The 13,293-nt window shown below is 34.5% G+C and overlaps 1 protein-coding gene across 3 annotated transcripts in view; it reads right to left on the bottom strand.

The window, feature by feature from the left end:
- LOC107597887 (uncharacterized) overlaps positions 1 to 8,702 on the bottom strand; it is a 39,661-nt gene extending 30,959 nt beyond the window's left edge. For all 3 annotated transcript variants that reach the window (XM_016289084.1, XM_016289085.1, XM_016289087.1), the window contains exons 1-4: positions 8,688 to 8,702; positions 6,376 to 6,638; positions 2,517 to 2,574; positions 1,823 to 1,918 (exon numbers count right to left, since the gene is read on the bottom strand). In XM_016289084.1, the coding sequence (XP_016144570.1) occupies positions 1,823 to 1,918; positions 2,517 to 2,574; positions 6,376 to 6,479 (258 nt within the window). In that variant the 5' untranslated portion in view covers positions 6,480 to 6,638; positions 8,688 to 8,702. The remainder of the gene's footprint in view (positions 1 to 1,822; positions 1,919 to 2,516; positions 2,575 to 6,375; positions 6,639 to 8,687) is intronic.
- Between the last annotated feature and the right edge of the window lie 4,591 nt (positions 8,703 to 13,293).

The following is a 13,293-nucleotide window of genomic DNA, read 5'->3' as shown; positions in this document are numbered from 1 at the left end:
ATTAATATTCATGAGCCTCTCTTCTGATTGGCCTGTTGTTTTCTGAGTGACGCACGACCAGGCCAACCACAGGTAAGCCAACGTCACAGTGCTAGCTGGAGGCAGCAAAACAAGGGAAACTGAGCTTAAAATATCATCTTGTTGTGATGTTGGGTGCCAGAATCGACGTAATACAGCCTCAAATTAAAAATTTGATTGCATATCTGCTGGCACTGCCAGACAAAAAACCAGACGACAGCTGTGGTTAAATGCGATAAAACGAGTTTCTGCTTTCTGTGAGGTTACTTATGATACTAATACGCTGAGATTTATTTTCCTTCCTCTGTAAAATTGGTAAAAATTCAATTTAGAGAACATGTCCTAATTTAACAGCAAAACGCTATCCAATCATAACCTTAAATGAGAAAAAAAAACGATTATGTGTTGTTCTGCACTTACAGCTTTACTTAACTTTAATAACTTTACTATTCCAGTAGCTATGAAAACATCTGCAATTCTATATGAATAATATGAGCAATTCTAGATTGTCGCATTAAAAGTCAAGGTAACCTAATCACAGCTGCATCTTCATATAGTATTTGAAAGCTATAAATGTGTGAACAGTAACACTAAAAACCCACATCCTCCTTTTACCTTGCTGCATATGCGTCTGTTTCGTCTGGTCCAAACCACTCGCAGTTTGTCTGGCTGCCTGTGAATGACAAATAACACACAATAGCACATTACAATACAAAAACATCATAGCTCCTGTTCCACACTGAAAGTACATATACTATTATTTAGTTTGTTTAGTGCGCATGTAACATTGCATGAAGCTGTACTTCTCTTCACAAAGTACTGAATTTTGAAATGATTCATGAAACTCAGAAAACATAACTAGGACTTTCACTTAAAATTCCCTAGGGAACTGCTTTAAGGAGGTTAGTCTCCATTAGCATGAAGAAGGGGACTACTATCATGCGCACTCAGTTTGGTTATTAGGTTACTCATCTGACCCACATGCAGGAAAGCATTAGCTGGCTTCATTGCGTGGAATGCTGGAGCTTCTTTAAGATCAAGTGAAATTATTTGTTCCTGTTCTAACAGGCTAACACTGTGCATAATGTGATCAATCGCAGAACAAAATATGTTTCTGCTATTTATAAAAGTATCTGAGAGACTCATCATGAGGTGCAGATGGGTCAATATCCAACACATGTGACACATCTTAAAATATGTCCATGCTAACATTCTGGAGAAGCACAGCATATAGTTGAAAAAAATAATTAGATTAGGAGTCACATTATGAGGAATCATTTGAGATAAAAGTCCACTGTACCATGAAAACATACTGTAGTTTTCATTTCAAACCTCCAGAGTCCAAAAACACCATTTATTCAAAAACACGGTTCGTGAAAAATAGCTAGAACTTTAAGCAGGCTGTGTGAATTTTACTGTGGACTGACTGTTTTGAAACTTATATGGTAGTTAAATAGCCCCTAGACCTCAGTAATCGTGAAAAAAGCCAGGAAATTTCAGTTTTGACAATATGGGACCTTTAAGAAAACATTGTAATATGCTGATTTGGTGCTTAATGTTGAAAACAGTTGTGCTGCTTAAGATTTTTCTGGAAAATATTTTTTTTCAGGATTGTCTGATAAACAGGAAGTTTAAAGGAACAGCATTTATTTGAACAATATAAAAGATTTAATCATTTAAATCATAACTGCTAAATAAAACTATTAATTTCTTTCAAAAATTAAAATAAAATCTTACTCAAACATCTTACTTTTAAATTGTATTGTACATGGATTTCTTTTTATATCATATCATATATATTCACCTTAAAAAGAGTGACAGTGATGTCCACACTCTCAGGAACCTGCCAAACCACAGTCCCCCTGTATGGGTTCTTGATACCTGGTTGCCAGCCATGAAGCTAATAAAGATGATAACAAAGAAAAAACAAAGTCTTAACATGAAAACTGACTGGATGACGATTATGCACATTTCTTCTTTAAAAAAAACACATTAATAATAATGTAGGCTTCATCTGATTAATCCAATAATATCACTGTATTTGTGATATGAGCAGAACTACGTGTGTTGAAATTATTAATACATCAGACTGCCAGTTTGCCACCAACTGATTTATGTGTATTTGTTCTTTCTGCTTTCTGTGAGGTTACTTATGATACTAATACGCTGAGATTTATTTTCCTTCCTCTGTAAAATTGGTAAAAATTCAATTTAGAGAACATGTCCTAATTTAACAGCAAAACGCTATCCAATCATAACCTTAAATGAGAAAAAAAAACGATTATGTGTTGTTCTGCACTTACAGCTTTACTTAACTTTAATAACTTTACTATTCCAGTAGCTATGAAAACATCTGCAATTCTATATGAATAATATGAGCAATTCTAGATTGTCGCATTAAAAGTCAAGGTAACCTAATCACAGCTGCATCTTCATATAGTATTTGAAAGCTATAAATGTGTGAACAGTAACACTAAAAACCCACATCCTCCTTTTACCTTGCTGCATATGCGTCTGTTTCGTCTGGTCCAAACCACTCGCAGTTTGTCTGGCTGCCTGTGAATGACAAATAACACACAATAGCACATTACAATACAAAAACATCATAGCTCCTGTTCCACACTGAAAGTACATATACTATTATTTAGTTTGTTTAGTGCGCATGTAACATTGCATGAAGCTGTACTTCTCTTCACAAAGTACTGAATTTTGAAATGATTCATGAAACTCAGAAAACATAACTAGGACTTTCACTTAAAATTCCCTAGGGAACTGCTTTAAGGAGGTTAGTCTGTTTTGGATTTGTGTGTATGACTTGGTGTGCAGCTTCTATGCATTAGTATTTACTTCAGCTTGTGGAAAAGCTTCTTGTGATGGTTCTTTGATTCTGCATGTGCATGGCTTTCTAATTACCGCCTGTGTTTTTTTATGGTTGTCAGTGCGTTATAAAGGCACAAAACCAATTTTTTAGTATTTCAGTAGGTAGGTAGTTTAACATTATATCAGTTAATGAAATATATATCATCTTACTGCATATTTAAGTTCAATCAGTAAAACCTAAAATGTTACTTCCATATTTGTGGTATTTCTGGCAGCCACCGCTGCCATTTCTTACCATAAATGACACAATTTACTGTGTAATAACACAAAAGTACAAAAAATACACTATTATTTATACATGCAGATGGCACAACTGTTTTAAACATTGATAATAATAATAAATAAATAATTGTAAATCAGCATATGATTTCTGAAGGATCATGTGACACTGAAGACTGGAGTAATGATGCTGAGACTCCAGCTATCACAGGAATAAATTACGCATTCAAATTAGTGCTATCAAAACGATTAATCACGATTAATTGCATCCAAAATAAAAGTTTTTGTTTACATAATATGTGTGTGTGTGTGTGTGTGTACTGTGTATATTTATTATTTATATATAAATACACACACATGCATGTATATATTTCAGAAAAATATGTTACGTTTGTATATTAAATATATTATGAATATAAATATACATGTAAATATTTTCAAAATATATAATGTATGTGTGTGTATTTATATATACATAAATATACACAGTACACACATATATTATGTAAACAAAAACTTTTATTTTGGATGCGTTTGACAGCAGTAAAATATATTACAATTATTATTAATATATATTACAAAAACAGGTAACTATTTTAAATTGTAATACTATTTCACAGCATTACTGTTTTTATTGTATTTTTGATTAAATAAATGCAACCTTGATGAGCAAGAGAGTTATAGTATAGTATATAAAGTATATAAAAGTAGTATATAAATAGGCTAACAATGTAGTGTCGTCAAAGTGAACAACAATGTAGTGTCTCAAAAGTGAACATGTTTCAATTAATAAATAAAGTCATGTCTACAACATAGGATGTAATAGTTCTGTCTGCTTTCTAGGCTTGATGCCTAGTTTTCACTCAAATAAATAAAAACAAAAATAAACATCTTTAATCATTCCAGCCATTCCACATACTACAAATTCTTCTGAGCTAGCCATGTTTCTCTTAACTCTCTATGATAAAGACATGAATATAGATCCTTATTATCCTTCTACTAACATGGTTTTGATGGAATATCGATTACCACAAAAATTTACTGTCACATGATGCTAATGCACATTATGATGTTGACTGTCAGGAAAATAATACATTTTCAAGATTGACAGCCTACAATTCAGAAGCATTTATTTGCTAAAAGGGATTATTGAGAGAACTGCTTTGATATTATGTCAGATTTAGATGACTGAACTCAACTAATAACTAAGCAAATAAAGGACACTAGAACTCTTTATATATGAAACACATCCTTCCTCAACATATTAAGACATAGCCTATGTGTCTAATGCAAGGTCTGTTTGGATTTGCCACACTGCCAATAAGAAGTCTGGCACACCTGACTGATTTTTTTTCTAAATGTTTCTTAAAAATCATTTTTATCGAAATGCTTTGTATACAAAAATAAACCTCTCAGATTATGTGTATGTATAGCCAACTATTTATAGCATATGTATAGTCAGATGGTTAGCTGTGAATAGGTTTATAATTGTTTTTATGCTTCTGTTGTTGTATGTTTATATATGTTTAATTATTATGTAGCACCCTGGTCCTGCGAGACACAACATTTCGTCTATGTCCACACATGTAGCAGAATGACAATAAAGCTCCAGTTGACTTGACTTGAAACTGTGCTTAATGAATGAGCTGGACAGTAAAATAAAGGAAAAGCAATCATCAAGTGCTCAACAAGCACTCCTTCAATAAAACCACCCCAGAATGCACCTCCTGCACTTTAGAAAATGAGTGTGCAGAGCTGCAATCTAGATAAACGCTAGCAAGTTTGACGGAACAAATGTTTTTGAAATATTGAAATACATATAATAAAAGACTATGTGCATGACTGAATGGAAATAAATGGCTATGGTTAGTAGCTTCGTTTATCGACATGTCTAAGACCCTCCCATCAGCATCAGAATTGAAGAGTATCACATAAACAGGGCTTAATGAAATTGGTCTGTAGCTGCTAATGAAAGAGTCCTTGAAGATGCGCTTCAAGTGGAACCATTAAAGGGGTCATATGATGCTTTTTAAAAGATCATTATTTTGTGTATTTGGTGTAACAGAATATGTTGACATGCTTTAATGTTCAAAAAACACATTATTTTTTTAAATACCGTACATTATTGTAGGTCCTCAATGCCCTGCCTCTCTCAAACAAGTCATTTTCTACAAAGTCCCTCCTTCCGACAAGCGCAGTCTGCTCTGATTGGCCAGCTGACCCAGTGCATTGTGATTGGCCGAACACCGCAAGCACTCGTCGGAAATGTAACGCCCCTTACCATAATCGCGAGCTTCATCTTTCAAAATAAATGTAAGGACAGAGCCCGAAAGGGGAACAGAGTCGCGTGACAGACACAGTGATGAAGCTGGTCTCTCTCGCTCTCTCTCTCGCACACACACGCACGCACGCGCACACACACACACACGATGCTCAAAACTCCGCATTTGAACAGTCAATAGCAAATACGTAAACTAATAACAAAACAGTAGCTGATTCAGAAGCGCCAGATTGTCATAGCAAAGTCAGAATGACCTCCTCTCCTAGGTTCACGAAACGGTCCATAAAATGCATTGCTGTTCTGTTGTAAGTAATCTTAAAGATTCCTAAATGCATCTACTTCTGGAAGGCCAAATAAAGTGCTTTTGCTTTCGCCTAGAAACACACAGCGTCTCCCTGACATGCTGCTTCAACACTAACTGCGGTTACTGAAACCACGCCTTCTTTCTTTGCGTGCACATTTGGGCGCATTATGCAAATATTTCCACATAGTGAGGTAGATATGTGGGGGCGTGTAAGAACGAGCCGTTTTAGGGGGGCGTGGCAGAGTCTTAACTTTGATAAAGAATACCTCTTTGGTTTTGAGACTTTAGTCTTTGCAACTTCAGGGATCTTATCTATGCACAATCAGCTTGTAACACTCCAAAGAGAAAGGAAAACTTGAAATCGCATCCTATGACCCCTTTAACGTGAATGTGTTCGGGAGACCTGAAAGTAAAACCCACTACTACAAACAGAAATGTGCTTGCCAGAGTAAACAAGCCCTCATATACTGTCCGTTCATGAACCACAACACACTGACAGTAAACTACACCATCACTACCCACTGCAACCACACAAGTTTTGTTGTTTATAATGAGAGCGACGCGTTCTATTTTTATAGCGTCGCGTCGCTTTCTAGACGGGCGTTACTGTAAACATATACGATAGTGTGTAACAACAGTACACGACAATGAAAAGAGAAATCGCACTTCTTACCACTTCTTAGTGCACTCTACGGTGAGTTCTTGAAAGGACGCGGCAAACTGAAACTTCGACGCTCTTTTGCCAGCGCGCTGAAGCCTCTTCCAAACCGATGTCATGACTGCACTTATATTAGACAATTCCTCCCAGAAGAGACTGGTGAATTAAAAATACATCGTGGGAACTGCTGTGTCACTTCGCCTACGCCCGATGTTTGAGGGACGGCAGCTCCGCGCCCCGCGCCTCATTCACACACGCTCCAAATGTCAAAGTGAAGGCTGCAGAAGATAAGCGCAGACAGATCAGAGGAAACACAACCAACCACTTGGGTTGAACTGACACATCCTGCACAGCAAACCCTTGGAGTGGCCGGGGAAACAGAAATGCAGGGTTTTTATATTTTTTATATATTTATAGCCCTATAATCAATGTAATAATAAGACAATAAAGTGTTAGGGAGTAGGCTAGCCTTATTTTCCTCATTAAGTTAATATTGTAGCCATTTTTATATAGCCATATTTATGTAATAGGGCTTAGGTTTTGATTAAAAAGTCCACAAATGCGTGTTTGCTTTATCAGCAGTTTTAAGCTTTCAGACATCAAGCTTAGGTCTAGAGAATTCTGTCCTGCAAATTAAAATTCTATTATAAATAGAAATACAATTTAAAAACAAATCCAAAATTTTTGTCGTATCAGTTGCACCTTATTTATATTACTGTGTATATAATATATATATAAAATATAAATTAATATTATACAAATATATAATATATTGTTATAATAGGCCTATTATATAATAATTAATAACAATATTATATACACTGTAAACTTATTTTTCGAAGTTGTAAATAAAGATTATGTGTACATTTTCTACTTAAAAATTCACATTTAGTTCAGAAACTTGCTGATTCTTTATAACAGTAAAATTTACTTGCAATTTCTATGTGAAAATTGTTTCTACACTGTTAATATTTTTTTTTGATGTTGATGAATTCATTCACATTCGTGAATCGTTTTGGGCTTAATGATTGTTTTACCGTTTAACAGACTAAAAAGACAAAGGCTGTTTATTGACAAATTACAATGTGACAACATGCCCCACCATTGTCAGCATGTAAAATGAACTGTAAAAATATGATCAGGAACAAAGCAAATGTGATATATAGTACAGATCTTTCCTTCTGGGTAAGGCGAAGTAATATTTCTTACCTTGCCATAGGAAGCAGTTTGTCTTGTTGAAGTGAATGGAGGTTGGCGGGGCTATTCAAAGCACTCTGTGAAAGGTTAAAGGTCACCATTACCTCATTCGCAAGCAGTTTTTTTTCACTGTGCTTTAAACAATAGGATGAAACCAAAGACTAGTGTCAACAAGAGTGGGATATTACTTTGCATTGCTTCTATAACTGATACAGTCGACTGTTAGTTCTTGCTCAGTACAGTCATACTTTTTGAACTATAGGTTTAGGTGTGGCTAAAATAGCAGGTAGCTTGTGCAGCAGATAGCCTGATGTTATGTTATTATGACCTGAGACCAGTTTTGTAGACATCATAGCATCATTGTGATCACCTGGAGCTGATTCTAGATCAGTGTGAGTGGGACAGGCTGAAACTTGCCCCTGCTGATGAGAGTTTAGATTAGCTTTGGCAGGTGTGGCAATTGATTAAAAAGTCCACAAATGCGTGTTTGCTTTATCAGCAGTTTTAAGCTTTCAGACATCAAGCTTAGGTCTAGAGAATTCTGTCCTGCAAATTAAAATTCTATTATAAATAGAAATACAATTTAAAAACAAATCCAATTTTTTTTGTCGTATCAGTTGCACCTTATTTATATTACTGTGTATATAATATATATATAAAATATAAATGAATATTATACAAATATATAATATATTGTTATAATAGGCCTATTATATAATAATTAATAACAATATTATATACATTGTAAACTTATTTTTCGAAGTTGTAAATAAAGATTATGTGTACATTTTCTACTTAAAAATTCACATTTAGTTCAGAAACTTGCTGATTCTTTATAACAGTAAAATTTACTTGCAATTTCTATGTGAAAATTGTTTCTACACTGTTAATATTTTTTTTTGATGTTGATGAATTCATTCACATTCGTGAATCGTTTTGGGCTTAATGATTGTTTTACCGTTTAACAGACTAAAAAGACAAAGGCTGTTTATTGACAAATTACAATGTGACAACATGCCCCACCATTGTCAGCATGTAAAATGAACTGTAAAAATATGATCAGGAACAAAGCAAATGTGATATATAGTACAGATCTTTCCTTCTGGGTAAGGCGAAGTAATATTTCTTACCTTGCCATAGGAAGCAGTTTGTCTTGTTGAAGTGAATGGAGGTTGGCGGGGCTATTCAAAGCACTCTGTGAAAGGTTAAAGGTCACCATTACCTCATTCGCAAGCAGTTTTTTTTCACTGTGCTTTAAACAATAGGATGAAACCAAAGACTAGTGTCAACAAGAGTGGGATATTACTTTGCATTGCTTCTATAACTGATACAGTCGACTGTTAGTTCTTGCTCAGTACAGTCATACTTTTTGAACTATAGGTTTAGGTGTGGCTAAAATAGCAGGTAGCTTGTGCAGCAGATAGCCTGATGTTATGTTATTATAACCTGAGACCAGTTTTGTAGACATCATAGCATCATTGTGATCACCTGGAGCTGATTCTAGATCAGTGTGAGTGGGACAGGCTGAAACTTGCCCCTGCTGATGAGAGTTTAGATTAGCTTTGGCAGGTGTGGCAAGTCCAAAACCAAAGGAGAAGTTCTGCACGCAAAGCAAGATAAAAATCTCTGAAGCTCTGCTTTGTTGTAGTCTTTAGAAAAGATGACCAGATCAAAAATAAATCCACCGAGATCCTCTATCCAAAACGCCCAATCTAGCACGCCAAAATATGGTTCCAACTACCTAAAAAGTCATGTTTTGGTGAGGTTAACTTGCTTCAAGCTGCTCTGCATTTCTCTCAAGCATTTCTCTTCTGAAGTCCTTTCTGGAATATGACAACAGATTAATTGAACTAGTTTAATTGAACTAGTTGGGTCATTTTAATTTGTTCATCAAGCCAAGAATAACAGTATACTGATAGAGGGATCGGGGAAAGGGAAGAGAGAGACATCATATAAACCTACAGATCACGAATAAGGTTCCCGCTCACAGCCGTACACTTCCTGTTAGTTGAGCTTGTCGTGGTCTCAGCACTTCCTGTTTTCCTGTGGCATTGACCTCCTCAAGTACCAACTGCAGGAAATGTTCTAAAAGAAGACAAGCCTAAACAAATCTGAGTGCCATTGGTACATTTCTTAGTTTCATCTCTAAACCATTCCAGCCATAACAATGACTGCTTGCAATAACAGTGACAAAATGGACACTACTATTCAAAGGGTTAATTAAATTGATCAAAAGTGTTCTATTCTATTTTTTCTATTTCAAATAAATGCTCAAACTTTCTGTTTATCAAAGAATTCTGACAAAATGTTCAAAGTAACAGTTCTTTTAAATGGTAATAATATTTCTAAATATGACTATTTATACTGTATTTCTGACCAAACCAATGCAGCTTTGGAGAGCCTTGTTTCAAAAAACATTTTAAAAATAAGTTGTGTATGGACAAATTATATAATCAGGATAACAATCAGAGTGAAAAAAAAAATAAAAAAAAATCTTAATTTCTCAGCAGGTTTGTGCCACTTCTGATGAATGAAATGACCTTTAATAAAAGCACCAGCTGAACTGGCATGAACTTGATTAAACATTATTAAGATCTGATGATCATGTTCTCCAGCATGATTTGAGAATGATCCAAAGAGCATCTTGTGCTTCATTGGAAAAAAGAACATCTGCCCTTCCGAACAACAGAATTTATATGATCAGTGTCACAGATTTACTTACATTCGTCTAATTACCTATGAATAGTACAGAAACATTTTTTAGAAATGTTTAAATCAAAAAAAAAAATGATTAAATAAAACATTTTTATTGATCTTCATTGTGGTCTCAGATTTTTGAAACTCACTTTATTTGGGGAAATTGTAATTATATTTTTTTATATCCATAGTATTTTTTTTTCTAAATGTTTTTAGCAATTCTAAAAGTGGACAGATCAACCAAAGTAACTGATTTAAACAATTATCACCAATAAGAAACAGACATTTAAGAGCTGCCTCAAACCTAGATTCCAGATGACCAATCTATCATCTTGCATTCTTTAAGAGCATAATATGAATAATAAACAATATGAACTTAATTTCACAGGAAGATAAGATTTCATGACCTTTCAACACACCTCACTTTCTAGTGTGGAAAACTACATTGTGTCAATGTTACCCCATCTGTTCACGATCAGAGAAAGCATTTAAACCAGCGTGACAAATATAGACATGCATGTAACACCTGCTAACTGTCAATCTGAATGAAAGAGCAGTTGACATTGTGAAAGCATTAGGCACTTTGGTAACAAGGTCATATGTATATACCACATGCATGTGTCAAAAATGGCTTTAATATATTTAAAATGTTTTTTATTGTTTAAAAGCCAACGAAATGTTAAATGTTTGAAGGGATCGGGGAAAGGGAAGAGAGAGACATCATATAAACCTACAGATCACGAATAAGGTTCCCGCTCACAGCCGTACACTTCCTGTTAGTTGAGCTTGTCGTGGTCTCAGCACTTCCTGTTTTCCTGTGGCATTGACCTCCTCAAGTACCAACTGCAGGAAATGTTCTAAAAGAAGACAAGCCTAAACAAATCTGAGTGCCATTGGTACATTTCTTAGTTTCATCTCTAAACCATTCCAGCCATAACAATGACTGCTTGCAATAACAGTGACAAAATGGACACTACTATTCAAAGGGTTAATTAAATTGATCAAAAGTGTTCTATTCTATTTTTTCTATTTCAAATAAATGCTCAAACTTTCTGTTTATCAAAGAATTCTGACAAAATGTTCAAAGTAACAGTTCTTTTAAATGGTAATAATATTTCTAAATATGACTATTTATACTGTATTTCTGACCAAACCAATGCAGCTTTGGAGAGCCTTGTTTCAAAAAACATTTTAAAAATAAGTTGTGTATGGACAAATTATATAATCAGGATAACAATCAGAGTGAAAAAAAAAATAAAAAAAAATCTTAATTTCTCAGCAGGTTTGTGCCACTTCTGATGAATGAAATGACCTTTAATAAAAGCACCAGCTGAACTGGCATGAACTTGATTAAACATTATTAAGATCTGATGATCATGTTCTCCAGCATGATTTGAGAATGATCCAAAGAGCATCTTGTGCTTCATTGGAAAAAAGAACATCTGCCCTTCCGAACAACAGAATTTATATGATCAGTGTCACAGATTTACTTACATTCGTCTAATTACCTATGAATAGTACAGAAACATTTTTTAGAAATGTTTAAATCAAAAAAAAAAATTATTAAATAAAACATTTTTATTGATCTTCATTGTGGTCTCAGATTTTTGAAACTCACTTTATTTGGGGAAATTGTAATTATATTTTTTTATATCCATAGTATTTTTTTTTCTAAATGTTTTTAGCAATTCTAAAAGTGGACAGATCAACCAAAGTAACTGATTTAAACAATTATCACCAATAAGAAACAGACATTTAAGAGCTGCCTCAAACCTAGATTCCAGATGACCAATCTATCATCTTGCATTCTTTAAGAGCATAATATGAATAATAAACAATATGAACTTAATTTCACAGGAAGATAAGATTTCATGACCTTTCAACACACCTCACTTTCTAGTGTGGAAAACTACATTGTGTCAATGTTACCGATCAGAGATAGCATTTAAACCAGCGTGACAAATATAGACATGCATGTAACACCTGCTAACTGTCAATCTGAATGAAAGAGCAGTTGACATTGTGAAAGCATTAGGCACTTTGGTAACAAGGTCATATGTATATACCACATGCATGTGTCAAAAATGGCTTTAATATATTTAAAATGTTTTTTATTGTTTAAAAGCCAACGAAATGTTAAATGTTTGATTTAATGAGCTCTGTACTGACCTGCTGAGGATTTAAAAAGTTTAATTAAGGCCAGCATGTTTTGGAAAAATGTTGTTTATGCTTCATGGTCCTCATGGTAAATGAGCGGGGAACCCCCTATAATTTCTTCAACTCCTCTGGGAAGTTCACGTCACGCCTCTTTCGGTCAAGGACTTGTGTCCTGCGCTTGTTAACAGATGTCAGCAGTTCTGCCATTAGGATAATTTGAGGGGAAACAATCTTACTTATTTCCTATTTTTATCCTACGCGTTTGCTATTTATAATCCTGTTTTTTTGGGGGGCAGCTTATTAAACTACTGTTTAATTCAAGTGACTAAAATTGGGTTGAGGTTTGGTTACCCAGCACTGCGCCAGCTTTTGGGGTCTAACTTTACTTCAATCCTGACTTACATACAACTCTTCTAAACATATCAACAGATCTCAGAAGCAGCCGTTTCAATACACACAAAATTTAATACATATAAATGTAACCAGATTTTGAAGTGATGTGATGAAATAAAAATACTACGTAATATTCTGTTTATACTTAGGGACTAAACTTATTGGGCTTTTGTCTTCTTTAAAAGCCAAACATTTAGAAAGTGCAAAACAGTATACCTACATACAGTAAACATGATGGTATTTTCAATTAAAGGGAAACATTTTGTCACACACACACAAAACTATGCATTACAAGTAATTAAGTGAACATAAATGCACCCTCTGCTTCAGCACAACTAGGCAACAGCAGAATTGGACTGTAAAAGACTGAAGACCATAATAGAAGAATATGAGCTCATTGCAAAGTAAGAGGTAGAGCCAGTGAAATGTGTTTATGTGAGACTGGCAGAGCCATCAGCACTGGGCACAGATTCTGAGTCACCATCCACC

The sequence above is a fragment of the Sinocyclocheilus grahami genome, unplaced genomic scaffold, assembly GCF_001515645.1.
Source record: "Sinocyclocheilus grahami isolate Dianchi unplaced genomic scaffold, SAMN03320097.WGS_v1.1 scaffold240.1, whole genome shotgun sequence".
In the NCBI taxonomy this organism is placed as follows: domain Eukaryota; kingdom Metazoa; phylum Chordata; class Actinopteri; order Cypriniformes; family Cyprinidae; genus Sinocyclocheilus; species Sinocyclocheilus grahami.
Note: the sequence above shows the minus strand (reverse complement) of the source record. Positions and strands in the feature narration are given on the sequence as shown.